The 20,493-nt window shown below is 41.2% G+C and overlaps 1 protein-coding gene across 1 annotated transcript; it reads left to right on the top strand.

Moving 5' to 3' along the window:
* The first annotated feature begins 388 nt into the window (after window positions 1-388).
* LOC310986404 (carbohydrate sulfotransferase 11-like) lies at window positions 389-20,479 on the top strand. Its single transcript, XM_083972287.1, has 3 exons — window positions 389-700; window positions 12,039-12,121; window positions 18,956-20,479. Exons 1-3 carry the CDS (start codon window positions 607-609, stop codon window positions 19,799-19,801), a joined length of 1,023 nt encoding a protein of 340 aa, XP_083828413.1. The 5' UTR covers window positions 389-606; the 3' UTR covers window positions 19,802-20,479.
* The last annotated feature ends 14 nt before the right edge of the window (window positions 20,480-20,493 follow it).

The raw sequence follows: 20,493 nt of genomic DNA, 5'->3' as shown, positions 1-20,493 counted from the left end.
GCTACTGATTCATGAGTGTTGTTTGGATTTGGATTGGGTTTTATTGTTATGAGACTCAGTTTCTACATTTGGTACAAGGAGTCTATGGTTGTAATCCTTTCAGCCAGTGTGGGATTTTATTTTATTTTTAATTTTTTTTTTAAATTCTTTTTTATTTTATTTTGAAAAGTCTTTCCGGAAATGACAAACACGTCCTCCAGCTGGACCACAGCGTGTAGAGGCGCTGCCGACCAGTGTTTGGGGAGAAAGGGGTTAAAGAGTCGACCAAACGTCGCTCGGGTGCATAAATCCCCCCTTTACACAAACAGAGCGGCGGCCTGTGCTCGGACTGCAGCGACCTGATCCACTTTCTCTCCACCAGCCGACAACAGCGGCACTGTACCGCTCCGTCTTTTGCCTTCACTCCCGGTCTCCGCTGCGAAGACCTCCAGGCTAGACATGCAATGATGTACAGTATAATAATCAGCAGCAAAGGTCAACGAGCCGGATCGATGCTCTTATCGGTGATAAAGTAAGACAACGCCTGTCAGAACAAAAACCGCCTCCTCTTCGCATGAACCGTGGCAGGAGTCGGGTCGGCTCCTCGCTCGCTTCCAGAGACTCAGGATGAGGAAACCCAAAGTCATTCGGATGCTTTTCGCCTTGTTTTTGGGCTGTTTCATCATGGTTATATTCTACTTTAACAGCAATCTGAAGCCAGGTGAGCACAACCTCTTATGTTAATTTCATTGTAACTTGCCTCCAACCCTCCCTCTGGTTGGACCAACATATGCACTGATTTGCACTCAGACCAATTTCTCCTGGAATTAGTCTAAAAGAAACGATGAATATCTTATAAATATAACAAATCTCCACCAAAACTACATAAATAAGTTACACATTATTATTGCATTAATTATCACTTCATTTCTGTCAGTAGATGTAACCTAAAATAATTTCTTACATGAACAACAATATAAATTCAAGTAAATTAGAATTACTAACATGTAGGTGGAAACACACAAAAGAACACTGGGCACAGCAAGAGGGCTTGTAGATTGTAAAAGCAAAATTTAAATTCCACAATCTAGTCCCATAAAAGATGCTATTTTTCCTAAATATGTTTGAATCTGTTGATCTATAGGTATTACACCATTACAAAGATATACTTTATTGATCCCAAGCTGGGAAATTACAGTAAAGTAGCCTATTGCATCTCAGGAGTTCACATTGTATCACATCAGCTGGTCACATAGTGTTAAGGACTGTTAATGTTACATCGACTTTGCATTCATGTGGTAGGCTATACTGTCAGTATTGTAGGGCACAGTGATGATAACCCATCACAGTTATCACTAAGTGCATGGATAAGGGGGAAAAAGATGATTAAGGGATTTGCGTCTATCTCTATTGATATTTTCACAGTCTTTTCCCTCTGGACCATCATGTTCATCCCTCTCTCTCTACACCAGCCCTGGGTCAAAAGTTTCCCATCTTGTTTGAGGAACAGTTTCATTACCAAACTGATTAGCAGAGCGTTTCCTCTGCTACGTGGAGGAAGGCTGGGAGAAGTTGCAGCTGGCTGGTAGCGGGGTTGGCCCTCACTGAGATCTGTTTCCACCTCTTCCAGGGCCCTCTCTCTGCCACATACAATGGCCTCATTCAGACATGCCCAGGCTATATCACAGGCTAAAAAAGCACATATAGCCCATGCTGTTAGGAGGATTTCTGAGAGAGGTCGCTCAGTTCTGGATGTGTGTGATGCTGCTGTCACACACACATCTAGACGGTCCAGAGTTATTGGGACCATCTGGATGATTCCATACCATCATACTAAGAGGTATTTGCAGAAACATGCTGCTACACTACTTAAGAAAAAAAGTGGTTATTGGAAGCATTCATGGTTAAAGAGAAAACCTTGAGTCCCCTGAATGGTTGTCCACTGTTGAGTATCTGGTGGTGATGTCTCATTTACAGTAGCTGGTTGTGCTTTTCCCCTCCTGTCCTAAAAAAGTCCTTTCACACATCACCTTCTCCAGGATTCATTCTTTCTATGACATGGAACTAAATGGGAAAAAGAAGTGTCATATTTGTTGACACTTGCATTGGAGATGACATCCAGGCATGTCATTGTCAACGTGACTGACAGCCTTGTTGTTGTACATGCTGGCTCACTAGCGTAATGTCTGAAATGGAAACTTGAACAGACTCCCAATCAGAGGCATCATTAAAGCAGATATCAGTGGAATGTTTTTGTTAATATAAGTCCTAAATAGTCCTATTTTCCGTCAGCAATCACTTACATGAAGTATTTCAGCCTAAACACGAGTCTCTCCGTCACTCTGCTCTGCTGTAACCCGAGGAGAAAATTTTCCTTGTGGGATACAAGTGTTATCCAATGAGGAGAGAGAACGGCATGAAGGGCTGTGTGTGCAGCCAAGGGATGCGCGTGAATGTGGTGACGTAGCACGAGGACCAATTGATGCCTGACAAGGGCGGGGGCTGCTAACTCATGGTGCGTTCAAAGAAACTCGTACTTTGTGTTTTTCCTTCCTGTGAAGTCATACCAGTTCGATCTGGTACGAGTTCACGGGTCGGAAGTTACGAGTGGCCGTTATAGGGAACTTTCACAGACAACAGGATGGTAAAAACACGAGCTACGGGTTACCTGGAACGCTACCAAGTCGTAGTTGTGACTTGAAGCTGTAACTTACGGTTTCAAAAGCCTGCCTTGAACGCAGCATTAGCCGAAACGGCCGTGAAGCTGATATCTGCTTTAATGTTAGTCAAGTTTGTGTTGCCGCTATTAAAAGTCAAACTGTTTGTTGTGACAACACAACAAGCTGCAGCCGGGAGCAGCATTTCCACTACAGGAGCTTAATGACTCAGTACCTGGAGTTTCTCATAACCCAAACCTTTCCAGAGCTTGCAGACCTTGACTATGACTGTGTCCATAGGTGGACGTTTACACTTACATGTATCTGGAAACAAAGCAGTGTAGTTACTAAACTGACTTAAACCGGACTGTGGTACAATGAATCCAGGGTTTTAAAAGGCCAACGGAGTAATCACTCACTCAGCTCTGTTGACTCAGGCAGAAAGCACATGTCCTTTGGAAGAATTGACCGGTCACATGGGTGTTTTCGGGAGAAATTCAGCAAAAAGTGAAAAGATCGAAAGAAAATATATGGTCTCATCACTTTCTCCCTTAGAGTGTTGCGAGGCACAAATTATGAAATTGTTTCTCTGTTTTTTACTGCTCTGCACATGTGTGCCACTAATTACCATGCGATGTGGGATGGTAAGGTGTGTCTATTGTGTTTTGATGAGATGAGATTGGTCAGTCTTTATTTGTGAAACAGTCTCACTATCTATGAACTGAGACTGTCCTAACACTACAAACCAGTCTTGTGAAACCGGCCCCCAGAGGTGGTCAATGATGATCTGCTTATACAAACTCTGAGGGATCAGACGTACTTCATTGAAAAGGCGACGGAAGTGTAGTTATCATTTTTACACATATGTCCAAAATGCACTTTCCATTATTCTTCACTCTAAAAAGCAGAACACACTGCTATGTTGTTGTTGTTGTTGTTGTTGTGTGTAGTTGAGTTGTGAGAGTGTATCTGTTTGACCAATCGGTGAGCTTCACTTGACCAGTCATGGTGTACTGCCCTCCGTGCTCCCACCTCCTCTGGCAGAAAATACCTTCATTTTGATTTAGTGCCATTAAAAGCTCCAAGAGCAGGTTGTATTATGTAAAGTCATGCGCAGGAAATTTCCTGTATCTGTTTTAGTGAAGTATGTATTGAAGAAAATCTACTGATCAAGGTGACTGATAGAGATATACTATATACTATATATATATATATATATATATATATATATATATAATTTTATTTTTTTTTCATATTTTGTAATTTCAAAAGCTGTCAAGGGACTTTTTGAGTTTTGTGTTTGACTTGCTTTTTTTTTTCTTGTGTGGTGGAAGATTCCTAACAGGGTGTCATGACCTGGGATTAAGCAGCAGCCATGATATGAGTTGGTCGTATTCTCTAAATGCTCTAATCTGCTTTTACCACAGGAAACACTGAAACTTGCTTTACAAAAGGAGAAGAGAAATCCACAATCCCCTGTGGCTGTAACTTTTAGATGTAGCGTTGTAGCTTTAAAAGGAAATCCCTGCATGATTGGCCAGTAAAACCTTACTTTCTTCCATATGAAATAATGTGTTATGAATAAAGTTGGTGAAAGAAGAAATCCTAGTTTAAGTGCTGTCAGATTCTCCCAGCCCTTTAGTCCATATGAATTCTCTTTCACATCTTTCCGTGGTGGTTAAGACAGGAGATTGTTTTTGTCTTTTCGACCGCAGCACGAGATAAGTAGCAGTGCTGCGAGCTGTGTTGTTCATAGACTTTACTGTCGTCGTCATGTGCACCTGGAGGATTAAACTAGAAACCTAAATCATCCCTGGCCAATGATGGATGTTTAATATGGGAACTGCTGATTTTGCACAACGCAACCACAACAAACATGTTAACAACACGGGGCGGTTGTTGTAACGGTAAGATCAACAAAAATGACAGCGGCAGCAACCTCTGTAGGTTTCTTTTTAAAACACGCACAGCAGCCGCTCGGTGTTGCGGTTTATTTTCTCCTGACTTCACTTCAAACGCCCTCATTAATGCCGAGGCACTGTTGATGTGCGTAATTGCATCTTGCAGACGTCAGGGGTTAATTTACGAGGGCGTGCTCCACGAAGAGACGCAGGATATGTACGCTGCAATCATGTGCAAATAAATGCATATATAAAAACCAAGACTAAATATATTTTGATTTAGGAGGCATGCTCTGTGTTTTTATGTCACATAGCTTGAGTGTACATAGAAGGCATCTCAGGTTTCAGGCATTAAAACCTGCCTATCAGCTTTAAAGGGTTTTTTAATTGGTTTCAGATACACCATCCTTCTCCTGCTCCATCTGGGGTAAAGGTCATATTGTTTGTTCAAAGACTATGTAAAGCTGCAAGAGAGGCAGGCACATAATATAACAAAGGAATACGCTGCCATGTTAGAGCCACACAGTGTTGAACTGTCTTGTTTTTCAATTGTAGTCTTCTGTTCTGCGTGCAGGATACACAGCGCTATTTTAAATTTAGGATAATTACATAGAAACGGTGGGTTTCTAGTACATGTTGTGTGTGCTGCTCTGTCATAGACCCAGAAAATGGAAATAGTGTTTTTTTTTTTTACAAAAAAAAAAAAAACAGATGCCTTCATCTGAATTATTACAAGAAGCCTGGGTTTCAAAAATGTCAACTTGTCTCGACTCTGGCAGATTTTTGTTTTTAGAATGACAGGAATTTTTGACTCTGTCTCCAAAGAAGTGACTCAGTAAGATAAAGTGTTTTTTTTGCGATGTGTGGTGTCTTTACGACAAGGGCAGCTGTGGTTTCATCATAAAGTTTACAGAGACACAAGCAGTGAAGAGGTGGAAGACTGTGGTGCAGCACAGTCTGGAATGTGGTGTGTTATGTGTTTCAGCATTGTCCGGATCTTCTCCTATACATCCCGTCTTATATATATATACTGTATAAAAAACAGCAGTATGAATTATGTTGTCAGTAACAGTCACAGATGTGAGCAGATGGTTACCAGGTAGCCAGTTCTTGGTATTGAATTACAAGCAGAACCTGTTTGGACCATCTGGGCCTCGGGGTAGATGTGATTATCCCTCTACAGCAGAGGTATCCCCACCTCATACCTGCTGTGTCTGGACTTGACAGGAGGACATGAGGGTAATAAAAATGAACTGTTCCTCCTTCCATCTTCATTGTGACACCTGTCGTGCACAAACCCCATTTTGCTCCAGGGCATCTCTCGGACATAGCAGTGGAAGTCGTGAGGGGGGGCGTGAAAAGAGACTCATCTGATCAGACCAATGCCTGTCTCTTCATGAAGACTTGTTGATGTGATTTCATCCAAGTTATAAAGGGAAAAAAAAGAGAGAAAGAGACAGAACAAAACACCCACAAAGGAACAGTGTGTGACCTAATAATACGATACCTGCCACAGTTGCCAGTTGAAATCGGTTCTGCCTCCACATCCCTCTGCCAACAGGCCTGTCAGATCCTCAGCCGTCTCAGGCTATCTGATGACAGGCCAGAGGCGGCCTCCTGTTCCATGCAGCCGTATATATTCATGACACAGAGCTTCAGAGGGGGCTGATGATTAAGCAAATACTTGAGGATTCTTTTCTTTTTTTTATCAGTTTCATTAAGACCATCTGTCCTCAGAACAGATATCCTCAAGTGATTTGACTTGCGGGATTTTTACTGTTTATGTTGCTCAGTTAAGTATTTTTATCCTATCCACAGTGTCTCCTAATTGTTTTGGAGACCCATGTGACATTTTTGGCTCGAAGCAATAAGATTTTTGAAACGATCCTCTTGAGGATGCTTTTTCATGTGGCCACAGAATTTCAGTTTGTCCTGAACTTTCTGATCAAACAACAGTAAAGATAATCTCCCTAGTTGTAATTTTGAATCGTAACATTGGCAATTTCTGACAGATATATCACACTTAGTCTGTAAACTGAACTACTACTGAGTCTTACCTCTCAATGGCTACAAAACCAACACTACTTGGTATCAATGCATAACAAAAAGGTTATGGCTGATTCTAGCAAAAAGCATTGCAACTATCTTAGAATAATCCATGTAATAATGGACCTGTTCTGTTTTCTTTTTGTGTTAATGTTAACCTTGTTATTATGAGTGTGTTTGCTGCTGGTAGCATTTAGTTAAGGCACTGTGTGCTGTGCTTACAGCCTCACAGAGCTGCCAGCCTGGTGGTAGACTCTTGCCCTTGCTTGTGTTTCTTCTTGTTTTGTTTTTTTTCCAGATTATGCAAAATTCTGCTTTTCCTTGAGAAAACATAGGGCGTTCCAAAAAACTGACCAGTACTCCCTGCTTGAAACACATGATTAGGCACGTGACGGAGTGCAGATTTAAAGCGCTGCAGCAGGGTGTCGGGCAATCAGCTCTCCAGTTAATGATTTGAACACTGGAGAGCATCCAGACGAGCAGATGACACAACTTTGTACATCTGCTCACCAACAGCTGCATGCTGTGTCGATGTGCAAAATAATTTGACTTGTGTTTTTCATCCTTTGCAACAATGATTTGCAAAAACAATTGAGCATTGAGGTGCAGGTGCTCTGGAGGGATGCATCTGGATACCAAATGGAGAGCCAACTAGTGTGTCATCCCCCCAAAATGCACATCAGTCTCTTGTAGCTCTAGTTCTATGAAGAGGATCAGAAAGACTCATTGCACATCTGCATATACATTCTTCTAAAGACTCAATAAACTGACACTACACCACCCATATGGCTCTGCTTTTGCACTAACACCCTTTAGACACACATTTGTGGCCTAAAAGGATTAGGCTTCCCCTTGTACAGTGTGTCTCTCAGTAAAGCTGCTCTTTGGCAGGAGAGGCCAAGGAGGCGGGGAGGGGGCCCTAGTTTTCCCAGTGGGACCTAAACACAGAGCTCCGTTTATGGCCTGTAAGGGAGGAACACACATCAGCCTTTCTATATTTTGCATTTCCTAAGGCCTTCGGTTCTGTAAGAGCACGGAGGAATGCTGCAGAGTTTTGGGTCTAGACAGGGTTAAATCAACAGGACTACTCCTTCCTTTGAACAGTCCTTAGGTGGGGTTGGTGAATCTTTTCACTGGAGGAATTTGAGCTAACAGCTGAGACTGTGTTTGCTTAGAATAGCACATGGTTTGAGTCCATATAGCTGTAGAGGCTGTGTGTATGTCTTTGTTGCAGTTTCTTCAACTTTCTGGGGACACTACATTTCTTCTTAGCTTTTTTGTTGTCTTCACAGTGTACACTATCCAATTTCCCCCTTCCCCTGATATCCAGCTGTTCAGCTTGAACACATTTTAAAGACTAGATTTAATAATTTATATACTATTATCCGATATTGGTTAAATGCCTCGTAAAAATGGAGATTGTAAATTTCCTCACTTGCTGCCTTGCCACATTAGCAAAGGAGTGATGACACACAATGCAGTCTTTCAGCGTGTGATCTCAGCTTGTTGCTGAAACACTCAGTCTGCTGCCTGCTGTTTGTCAGTTCCTAAATGATTTCAGACGTTACCTTTGCTGACTGGCGTTTCATTCAAGGGAAGGGAGTTGGTTCTGGGAGTGGTCCTGTAGGAAATATTTCCTTGACTTGCTGGTAGTTTCCATAAGGAAGTGGTAATGTGTTTAGAAAACAGGTCAAATAAGTCGGTGTACTGTCTCTCGCATCACCTTGGTAACTCAAGGAGGAGGAGAAAACCTCTCTTTGGCAGCCGCATCTAGCAGCATCTCTGACTCAGCTCATTCCAGTAATAAGACATTGTTTGGCTTCTTCGCACAGGTGAATGTGCTAAACAAGAAGATTATCTCAAATAATCATTTCCTGTGTTATAATAATACAAGCAACACCTTGCCAACTTCCACGTGAATTATGTTCATTAAAATTAATTATAACCAAAATCCACTTGTCCATGACATAAGACCCATTTTTGTGCAGTAGCCTAAATCCATGTTTTAGCTCATTAGCCGCACACTGTGAATTATTAACATTAAGACAGAGTCCACCAGTATGTAAAACAGTAGGGTAATTATAGCAGCAATTGGTGGATTACCTCCATGTAACCAGGCCTTAGCTAAGTTTTCCCGTTGAGTTCAACTTGTTGACCTTTTGACAGGATGGAGAACCAGAGAGTTCAAAGTGGAAGAAGCTTTTGTAACTTTTAAGTTTGTCATGAACTGTTGAAGTAAAAACTTCCACAAAAGGTGAATAGTGTTAACTCTAATGAGACAGAATTTGATGGTAATGTCCCTCTTTACACTGTGATTCCTACTCTCAAATTAACGACAATGCCAAACTAGCAAGTTTCATCTAGCTCACTAGCTCTTCTCTTCCCTCTTCAGTAACTTTATGTTAAATGAAACTGTGAACAAACGGCAGGTAAAGAGCAGTTGTAGAGAAAATCGCTGACTTGCTAGTAGCTATACTAGCCTGGCCTGATAGCATTAGCAGCAGCTTAAAAGCCACAGCAGTTCAGTTAGCATTGTTTAGTGCAATCACAAATATGTACTTAGTCCCTTCATGCTTCAATATGTTCCTTCAATTAAACCATATAAAGGCACCAAAAAAGAAAAAAAAATTCAGTTCAGGTCAGGTCTGAATTCAGTAAGTGAATACAAAACCTAGAATAAAAGCAGCATGCAAATATTCTGAAAGGCATTAAGTGATCTATACTGGTTAACACAATCTCAGTTTATCATTGGTCACCACTGTACATGTCTTGGTGGTTGTCCTCAGCAGGAGTGTGTCACTGGGTTTACAGCTCGTAAGCTGCTTGGCTGGCACCCATGACTGACCTGGTCACAGTAAAGAAAAAGGTGCACGCATAGAAACATGGTCACTTATGTAAGTCTTCTTCTTGTCTTCTTGTCTTGGAATATTATACCAATGTGCTGCCGGCCTGTTGGTTGGTTATTTCTTACTTGTGAGACTGCATCATTCTCATGACATACAGTAATTTGGCTCTGGAATTAATGCTAAATTAATTCCATGCTTGATTTAAAGGCTTTAATGCCAACGTTAATTAGCATTAAATCCTTTGTATCTGTAGATGCTGTTGTAGGCATGTGCAACCTTGGACTTGAATGACAGTATAAAAGAAGATTTGGCTTATTTAAGTTTGCAAACATGCTGAAGTTAATGGGATTTTGAACACTGCTGAATGACTGCTCTTTGATTCAGTAGGCCTACTTATCTTTTTATCTCAGTGAAGACACCTGTGTGTTACGAACAGGAACATGTGTGCTTCTAACTTTTTTTTTTTTTGCCTCAAGCTAATGATTTTTATTGTAAACCCAAATTCTCATGAGAGCCTTTTCTGTCTGTCAACAACCAGGTGATGATCTATGAACTCAGCTGCAGAGAACGGCTTGATTCTGTGAAGTGTTATTGAGTCACGGTGTGCTGCCACTGTCCAGTTATACAGAATGAACAGAACAAGAGAAGTTCAGATATCAGGAATAATGTCTTGCATTTGATTTATGAGGCAGTAATAGACTTGGAGGAGATTCAGGCAATTTCCTGAAGTGTCTTATTTTGATTGGGTTATCGCTTCATTACTTCATCATTTTGAAAAATGTTGCTTTAATGAAGAGAAATGCAGATAAGAAAACACCCAGGCAATCTCAGTGACTGCAGAGAAGCTCAATTGTGTTTAGAATGATTAATGACCACGGAGGTTATTTAGTTTATCTTCCTAGCACAATCAAGTTGGCAGTGTCATCAGCCTCAGTACAATAAGCAAGAATCTGAGAGGTGGTGAAAGAAGAAACCTTAATTTCTTTGTCTAGTAATGTAATTAAGATGTCCTTGTCTGCTCACTATGAAGGAAGGGCACATGCAGCAGCTTAACTTCTAAGGGTCTAACAAGGTCCAACATGTTAGTCAGCGAGCTTAAAAGATGTCAGTGTAGGCAGGCAGATTTCTTTACTTTGAGACAGAGCCAAGCGCACTGGTTTTCCCTGCTCCTGATCTGTAGGCTCCATCCACAAGCTTGGCTAATTGGTTGCTGGCTCGTAGAATATTAGGTCATGTATTTAACTGTTTTGTGTATTTTTATATGGGGCCATACTCATACATAGGTTTTTACTAATGTAGAAATCCTAGATAGCAAAATAAATCATGCACATACTTAGGCCCTAGGCATGTTATGTTGCTGGTTCAATGACCAGAATCTGACCCATATTTTAAGAGGTTACTTCCACACCTGGGCAAATCCTGGCACATACACACAATTGTCTGGCTGTCAGTCAGAACAGGAGGATGTCTGCCAGACTCTGCCAGATGTGGAAGTTCTTGGACCAGATGTTTGGTATGGCAATGACATGCAACAGTTAAACAAATTGGCAACAGATCATCCATGCTTTACATACACAGTACTGTAACATTTGACCACTGCTCCTTAAGAAATAGTGCCTCAAGTTACCTCCTTTAAATCTGCAAATTGTTGATCTTACACTTTGTTTTTGTGCATATTAAACAAATTTGAAAATAAAAAAACATCTCCTTAACTCTTTCTATAATAACACAGTTGCAGGGGTCATATTTTGTCTCAAACTATTCAAGCTGAAGTTAATTTTAGTCTCTTTAAGCCAACACTTCATTGTTGACAGTTACAAAGCACAGCAGAATCTGGTGACCTCTAAGATCACCCCTGTGGCTCAAACTCAAGGTCCAGACAGTGAAACTGTGCCGTGACCCTGTGCATCTGTGCAATCCGATACTTGAGTGAAAACTTATTCCTGAAAACAATAGCACACGCTTCCCAGCAGTCCTTCTCAACATACCCAGACAATTTCTAGGCTTCTCTTCGACCCACAGACTGACAAAAGTAACTTTTTAAATATAGAAAATTGTACGTTCTGACCTGCCAAAATCTTTTTTTTATCTGTCATTACAAGCGCCCTGGAGCAGATAAAGTTGTGGCAATAACAAACCAATAAAATTTGCGTTATTCTTCACATGCAACATTTTTTATTCCTGGTGTCATTGCTGTTTAATCTCCAAAATTTGAACAAATCTATTTTTTTTCTAGTGTTAAGTCAAGTGGCACAGTGCAGTCTTTGATTAGGCATGGTTCAAAGTAAGATCCATCTAAAACGTGAACACAATACTACAATATAATAGTAAATGCATATCACAGTGTATATTGTTTATCTTCTTTCTATGATGGATTTGTTTTGTTTTAGGCATTTGATTTATTTATTATTCATCATGACTGATATTTGAGCTTGAGCTCACTCTTGACAGGTGCCTGCATTTAACAGCCATTTTTTCAAACGTACAATTCAATACTCCAAAGAAAGATATCAATAATTCTCAGTTTTCTCCAGTGGTCAGTGAAGCCACTTTATTCTTGTTAATCTAACACAATATATCTAATACTTAAAATGTTTGTTTTTCCTCAGCCTCAGAGCCGGACGGTGAAAGAAGCAGTGGGCAGAAGCCAAGGAGAAGCCCTCTACAGACACTTTATGGTGATGGTGACCAGGTCAGTCCTCTTTTACCACAGCTCCCTGACTTTACTACAATGTGTAATGCCTCTCTTAATTAAGGATGAGCCTAGACTTATTTGTAAGTACGCAGGCTTACATATTTGGGCAAAAATACCAACATATTTTGTGACTAGAAACTCGATTGGATTGGATTGATAGGAGGACATTATGATCCTTACTCCTGGCACTGTAGCCGGGTACATCAGGGCATTGCAAGGACAGGCCAAAATAATAACCAACAGATAGCATTAACAACAAGCAGACTTGGCCAGATATTTGATGAAATGGAAATGAATTCCGTAGGGGTCTGATTTGAAGATTTCATTAGAAAAGATATTGCAAGAAAAGTCAAGTGCCATGAGATTGGATTATGAAGGTCTTGCCACTGAGATGGAGAAGAGGAAATAAAATTTAAAAAATAAACTAAGCTGACTCTGGGAAAAAGGAGTAGGGTTAATGGTTAATAAAGTTTAAACTTAAGACTATTTCTCAAGCTTCCTGTTTACAAACAATCCAGTATGCACATGCGGGAAAATGCCTCCAAAGGTCTCATGATTGCCTAAATATGGATATTTTCAGCTCTTAGCAGTTAAACACCTAAGTGGAAATTAGTCAAACCACTGTGAAAAGACGAATATTATGTGCTGCATCCTGCTAGCATTTTCTAAAACATGCCTGCTCTTACCTAAAGCTAGCAAGCTAACATAGCAAGCAGAAATCCAGTGAGAAATGGCAGCTAGTAGTAACGAAGATGCTTACAAAGGCTACATAAAGTTAGCTTCGAGAAATGGTTGGTGTTTCCCCAAGACACCAGCCGGCGCAGAGGTTTAATCACAAAGGCACCAAAAGTAACTCTTCAAATTAAACTATGAATAAGCTGTTAATGACAATGTTGCTTGGAAACACATATATTTAATGTGAGTTGTCAAAACCATGAGATTGAGCTTAAATTGGCAATAATGAAAAGATAAAATGAAAGTTGTGCTGAGCAGCAGCTGAGTTCTTGTCGTCATAGTCGTCGCTGCTCTAATATGCAGTGTGGTGATGTGGATGTGGTGCCCAGCCCATAAATGTCACCATCTGCACACGTCCCAAACTGAAACCTGTTCCTTTCTGTCTTTTTTGGGGATAAACGGTGAACAGACACGTATGATGTCTGACAAATCCAGTTTTTCAGATCAAATTTCACATGTTGTGTGTCGTGTTGATAGTTGTTGATGTTTTAAGATGAAACAGGGCAGCTGATCCTTGCCCAGATTTCAGTATACAGCCATGAAACCTACAATAACACAGCCCTCCCTCAAGGCAACATAGCTTTGTGTACGTCGTAGTCATATGTACCATATTTTTCATGAGTTTTACATTATTAGTTACTCCCTGTGCTGCACTCATGGTCAATTGTGTCATTGTTTCCTATTTTTCTTGGTAGACAACGCGCCTGCAACACGATTTATCGGTTTAAACACCACAGATAATAGAATAGAAAAATAAATGATAATGATCAATAACATCCCTGTTGGAGGCCATAACATTTTTACAGTGCAAATAATTTCTTCACTGTCAGCTGATGAACAAATTACACAACACATGATCAGTTACAGTTTCAGTTTTGTTGTACAGTATGTCCTGACTTTACAGCAGGACGGCCCAGGGCCTTTAATGTGGTCTTCTCTGGGAGGAGTGTGCGTGTTCTCATGTTCAGCAGCTCAGTCTGGTTGGAGACAGTTTTTATGAGTGTCCAGTGCACAGTGGCTGTGGTTGCCTGAGGCTGAAGTGGCCCTCTGGAGCAAATAAATACACAATTAAAGTAATGAATACCTGCATTATTGCTGCTTCTGTCAGCCTGGTAACTCATAACTAGTGAAAGCAGTCATCCTCCTTTCTAAACGGGGGATGACATCATTGTCTAAGCAGTTTTTATAGACTCTGTTTTTGTTGGTGAAAAATAAAAAAAAGTGTATCGTCATTATTTGTGAACTGTCTGTGCGTTTTGAAGTGGAAGGTTTCCCTACAGGATGAGCCCCTGGGACCTGGTGATGGCCTGACAATTTCATTTGCGTGTCCATTTTCACTTTGAGTGAGTTACTTTTACAACAAACCTTTCTATGCATATTTATTTAGGTCCCCTAGAGGATGCAATGCTAAAACATCAACAGCTTTATTATGTTGGCTTGTGAGCATGGTTGCTTCACAGAGTGAGATCTGTGTGTGTGCAGTAGGTCATTGCTCTGATACTGCCCGTAAAGAAGAGCTCACTGGGACAGTTCAGAGGTGGGATTTATATTGGATAACAAGCGATAACATTGTGAACAATTTGGAATCCTCTGCGTTATTGTATACCGTAACTTTGTCTTGAAATATGGTCAGATCTTCATCCAAGTTACAGATATGAACATAGCAAACTAAAAAAACACACAATCGTTGTATTGTACTTGTCCTTATTCAAACATTCACAGTGTCCAGTCAGGAAATTCAGATCGGAGATATGGGTCAACACTACTTTGACTTGTAAATGACGTAAACCGGGCCTTATGAGAGAAGAAGCGATCCCACAAGAGTTCAGATATTCGTCAGTCCACAGTTGGAAAAAGTAGTGTCTGTGGTTCCTCTCTATGGAGGTGGGCGCCCAGCTGATATTGACACAAGCACAACACAGTGTTGATGTCTGATATCTGATCTGCTCACGGAGCTGAAACGGAAAACCAGAGTAACGGCTGAAGGTTGAAAGGATTCATTGTTGCTGGTTAACATTTCTTTTAAAAATACTAATTATTTGTGCATTAAGCACAGAGTGTTTGTCTACACTTGTGACTTAGATAAAGATCAGGTAACATTTGTTGAACATTGACTCCCACCGTATACATAGACAGATCAGGTGGAAGTGGAGACACATTCTTACATCTTTAAAGTTCAAATTCACATTTGTTGAACACAAACCACAACAATAATCACACTTTGAATTAATCAATCATAGCTCAACATCTTCAGTTTGGGTTTAGCTTTATAGAAGCCTGTATTTAATGCACAGCTCTTTCCCACTGTAATTTTCCCTGTGGCTCCTGTAAATCCTGTCTCCTGGCTCTATGGTTATGTGCTTGTTTCAGAGGCAGAGAGTTTTCCCTGCAGGACTGACAGTAACAGTGTGCTGTCAGTAAATCCAGCAAAACACTTGGTTGTCTTTCTCTGTTAACGTGTCTCTTCTTGTTATTCATGCAACGCTTTGCAAACGCAACGAGGAGAAAGAGACACACAAATGTCATTCACACTGCGGCTCCCGTCTGCTGCTGCTGCTCTCGCTTGATAAATGCAACATGTGTGTTTGAGGCGCATTGTCACATCAGTTTTCAGGCACAGAAAGCTCAGTAAATCTGGCCTCGAGTCCTGTTTTTTATTGAGCCACTGGCCCCCAGAACGTTTGTGTGTGTGTATATGATATATTCAAACCAGTGTGCTTGAATCTGTGTAGGAGTAAGGGGAAAGTATGGAAGAAGAATGAATGCATGCAGCCTTGAGCATCTCAAATCCATTGCAATTGAATCCATGTGTTCTTCTCCAGCCTTCATAAAGTTATCTTGGGGAAAGACTCTCCCGCTCCGACTGACTGTACAACTAATGCTTTGGTCCACACTGAAATATATCTACATCTATTGCACAGCCATAAGGCTTGCACAGTTTCACAGGCTCTGGAGGAAAAAGCTTATACTATGTTGTTCATTTAAAAAAAAAAGAAAAGAAAAAAGTTTGGCTGGGATACAAAGAGATGATCGACTGCTTAGGGGTGTAAACTAACAGGCCAACAGATTCAGTTACAGTGTGACAGGAAGTGGGAGTGTTTAACACCATAGATAGGATATCAATTTTATCTCTTACAATCAGTAGATATTGGATAGGGATGGAATAAAATATATATAACTGATATCAGCTTAGTTTGTGGTGTAGCGGAGAAGGTGGCTGTCTTCCGTGGAGCTTAACATTATTCTGACCTGCAGGGAAACTCAGTAAATGATGGGATTATTTATTTAGGCTATTTAGTGTATTTATCTTGAAGAGTGCTGAACTTTCTAGGGAAGGTTGGTGAGTATGAGATGTGTTGGGAGCTTATACTAACATACTGTCTGATGTTTGATTTTCAGTGTTGTCAGCTCTGTTCCGTGTGCTCTCCACCCGGATTCTATAATTACACTGGGTTTATGTACATCTGCATCTCTTATTTTGATTCACAACAATAGCGTCACTGCACCACTGGGTGCTCAGATACTTGGATTGAAAAATGGTACTTTTCAGCCTCCTCTGCGCTGGAACCAAATCACATTTGATACTGAAAACGCGAATCAGTCACTAAAGAGCAGCCTGTTCGCATAAAATGACTGTTGTGGTTAAGTTTATTACAGCTTCTCGGAGCGGATTTTGCCAATTAAAGGGGATTTTCTCAGATAAACACCCGGGGCGGGGCTCTGAACAGTCACTTCATCCCTCTATAAATCCATACAACTTCTCTAATATTCATCCATGTGAGCTGGAGGCAGAGTAATGCTGAAGTGGCTCAGTAACAGCTGTTTCCAGTTAAATCTCCTTGTGAGGAGATGGAAGGTGTACACGCCAGAAAACAAACCAGCTCCAGCAGACATCATTTACTTTTAATTGCTTGTGATATTTTCTTAGTTCCCTTCCACTTGAGTGCTTCACAAACTGGAGGAAGCTGCTTAGCACTACATGGAAACGGGCAGAGAATGGGATCAATTAGAGATTGATATTATTACGTATTTTTTATTTATATTTGTAAATAGGGATGGATGATAACTATCGGTACAGATAATTATCGGCCCGATATTGGCCCTTAGTCATTGGCAAGATTATTAAAATTCCGATAATGACATTTTTTGCCAGTTACTAAAGCCAGTTAGAATTAGCCAACATTGCCTTGATTTTGCTCATTTTCAGTCTGTTTGCCCCTTAAGTTGATTTGAAATAAATGAAATAATAAATAATAATAAATGTTGATTTTTGAAGAGTCATAACTGTTCTCGTTTTTGTTGTGATGACGGTATGTTGGTTATATTATTTGGTTAATCCAGAGGCAGCGCTATAATGTTAAATTCATCTTTACTCACTTCATCTTAGCCTTCTTTAACCTCGAGTGTGTATAAAGACTATTAAAAATTTTATCGGCATTGGTTATGAGAAGCAGAGAGTTATCGTATCAGTGGAAAAAAAGAGTTATCGTGCATCCCTACTTTACTATATTTAAAACAGCTGGTTTGCATCCAGTTGGTAGAAAACAATATAAGCATTAATTTGTGGTTGTGTTTTTGGCCACCTGATCAGTTTAAAGCAGCACTAAGTAACTTTTCAACCTTCATAAAATATTTTCATAACTTTTGTGATGATACATCGACTTACAACAAGTTGAATGACACCTCTGTCGTGGTCTGAGGGGGTCTGTATCTCTTTCTCTGGCACTAAGCAGCTTTGAGGAGCATGGTAGGAACCCGGCTCTCACTTTACTTTCACTTTCACTTTTGCGAGTCACAACAAGGAGGGAACAGGCAAAACAGCACTTTAGCAATGGATTATGTTTGTGTTTTCACTTTGAAATGATCCACTGGAAACAGAAACTTAGTTTTGATGTCTTCTGTTAATTTTAATGCAGGATATTTACAGGGCTTCATGCTAGTGTTCATGGGAAATGGAGTCTTCCTTCAGGCAAAACACTACCACTTTGGTCCACAGGCGCCGCCAAACTCAACCAAAACTGAAAGTTCTTTAGTACTGCTTTAATGTGTTCACTCTGTTTAGTTAGGCTTAAACTCCTGAGGGAAACATCTGGTTCTAGCTGCTGAACATGTTCACCAGTGACTGGCTAACGACACATCTCTACTGTCCACTGTTAAGCACAGGATGGACAATGGGTTCAATAAAGCTACTGCTGCTGCTGCTGCTGGAAACACTGTTGGATGAGAGCCATCAGAGTGAAGTGAACATTTTTGAGACAAGAGAGGCAGCATATGGCTCTATGAAGTGACTTGAAGAGCTAATAACTTCTCATTTACAAATTGAAAGAGTGTAAACCCGACTGGTGTTTGTCTTGTGGTGCATCTTGGTCTATTTTAAGAAAACTGCAGGAAATCATGCTTACAGCCCAGATGAAGAGATTAAAGTCAGAGGTGGAAAGACGATGTTGTAAACACACACACACAACTGCTGAGAGTGGTGGGTGTGTTGGCCTTACACTCCTTGACCAGTCTGGTGTTTCCTTCATTGCCCAGTGTCTGCCAGTAAACACAGAGAGCCACACATAGAGTCAAGGCACAGATTCAAACTGAGAGTCTCAGGGCTCCGACCACTGCTGTGGAGAGCCAGCCTGATGGAGTGAAAGAAGTAAATAAGGCGTTTGTGCCATAAGGAGGCCAAGCTGAACTGACTGACCCATGATTTTATTAAGGCTGTATGCAGATGGCAGGAGATGGACTGAGTTTAAGACCTCCGGAGGCGAAGCATCCGACTATAGTTACCCACTCTCACAAATTACAGTAGTGGATCTTTGGTTTCCGCAGACTGGATTTTATGGATTTGTGCATGAACACGTTTCATATAAAGCAGGTCTGGTTTGCATCTTCTATAAAATTGATACAGAACCAACAATTCCCTTTTTAGGGGCAGAAACAAATTAAGGGTGTACAATCATCGTCTTCGACTAGCTAGGTTGCCGCATCTCATTTTCATGTAGTGATCATTTCTGTAGTCAACTCATACGAGACAATACTACTATAACAAAGTCAATACTGGGCACAACTAACCCAGAATTGTCTTTTTTTTCTGTCTCACTGCAGATTGAATCAGCAGTACAGGCGATCCATCAGGGCCGACGAGAGCTGTTGGAGGAAGCCTGCCACTCCTACACCCGCAAACGCAGAGTCCTCATCCCCGAAGACCTGAAGCACGTCATCGTGGATGACCAGCATGGCTTGCTGTACTGCTACGTGCCCAAAGTGGCGTGCACCAACTGGAAGCGGGTGCTCATGGTTCTGACGGGTGCAGCCGGCTCCAACACAGATCCGCTGGCCATCCCCGCCAACGAGGCCCACATCCCAGGAAACCTGCGCACCCTGTCCGAGTACTCCACCTCCCAGATCAACCAGCGTCTCCGCTCCTACCTGAAGTTCATCTTCGTGCGCGAGCCCTTCGAGCGGCTGGTGTCCGCCTACCGCAACAAATTCACACGGAGCTACAACACGGCTTTTCATAAACGATACGGCACAAAGATTGTGCGGCGGCACAGGCCGGACCCGCAGCCGGAGGCTCTGGAGAGAGGAAATGACGTCTCCTTCGAGGAGTTTGTGTATTACCTCGTGGACCCAGCCACCCAGAGAGAGGAGCCCTTCAATGAGCACTGGGAACGGGTGCACTCGCTGTGCCACCCCTGCCTCATCCACTATGACGTGGTGGGGAAATACGAGACGCTGGAGCAGGACTCCCGCTACGTGCTGCAGCTGGCCGGGGTGGAGGACCAGGTCAGCTTCCCTGCCTCGTCCAAGAGCACCAGGACTACAGGAGACATGGCAGCCCAGTTCTTCCATAACATCAGCCCTTTTTACCAGAAGAAACTCTACAACCTCTATCGTATGGACTTCCTGCTCTTCAACTATTCCATACCAGCCTACCTCAAGTTTAGATGAGGCTGGGATGTCACTCATCCATGGACTCCACTTGAACTTATTGAGCCTGGAAAAGTACATTTGTTTTTTCAAGATGCTTTCTTCAATGCAGGCCTTATTACAGACGTTGCAAATACTGTTTAAAAAGAAAGAAAGAAAGAAAGAAAGAAAGAAAGAAAGAAAGAAAGAAGCACCAGAAAAGCAAAGTAAATGTATGACGAGAGATTATTTTTACAAATAGATCGTCAAGCTGAAGAACATCTGTGGAAACAGAGAATAAAAATAGCAGAGGACCTTCTATCACAAGATGAACCTTTCTGCCTCATGAAGGCAAACAATATTTTACTGTAAAGAGTGAATGTGTGAAATGCCATTCAACATTGGTTTTTATTTCACTTTGTCTGCTGTTTCAAAATGTGTCATTTGCACGGAAGTAATCTCTACAAAGTGCAGTACCATTATGAAAGTATTAGAATCGCATTTGGACAGTGAATGTCTCCAAACATGATGTGCCTTTAGTGGAGGGCCTTATTTTGACTCAAGCAGACAACAACAACTTTTGTAACTGTGACTGTGTTTATTTTATTTCATTTTGTACTGTAGGAAGAGATTTTTGTGTAACTGTGATACTGTCTTTATTTATTGTTATCTCTGACTCTACAAAGTCATAAAAACCAAAATAGATATATAGTTCTCTCACAATTTTCAAATAA

Source organism: Trachurus trachurus (assembly GCF_905171665.1).
Source record: "Trachurus trachurus genome assembly, chromosome: 5".
Classification (NCBI taxonomy): domain Eukaryota; kingdom Metazoa; phylum Chordata; class Actinopteri; order Carangiformes; family Carangidae; genus Trachurus; species Trachurus trachurus.
This window is presented reverse-complemented; position numbering and strand designations above follow the sequence as displayed.

What these genes read in the sequence shown, in the direction of transcription:
- LOC310986404 (XM_083972287.1), top strand. Translation starts at nt 607, where the DNA reads ATGAGGAAACCCAAAGTCATTCGGATGCTTTTCGCCTTGTTTTTGGGC. An exon ending in TAACAGCAATCTGAAGCCAG is followed by an intron (nt 701 to 12,038) that starts GTGAGCACAACC and finishes GTTTTTCCTCAG; the next exon opens with CCTCAGAGCCGGACGGTGAA. An exon ending in TTTATGGTGATGGTGACCAG is followed by an intron (nt 12,122 to 18,955) that starts GTCAGTCCTCTT and finishes GTCTCACTGCAG; the next exon opens with ATTGAATCAGCAGTACAGGC.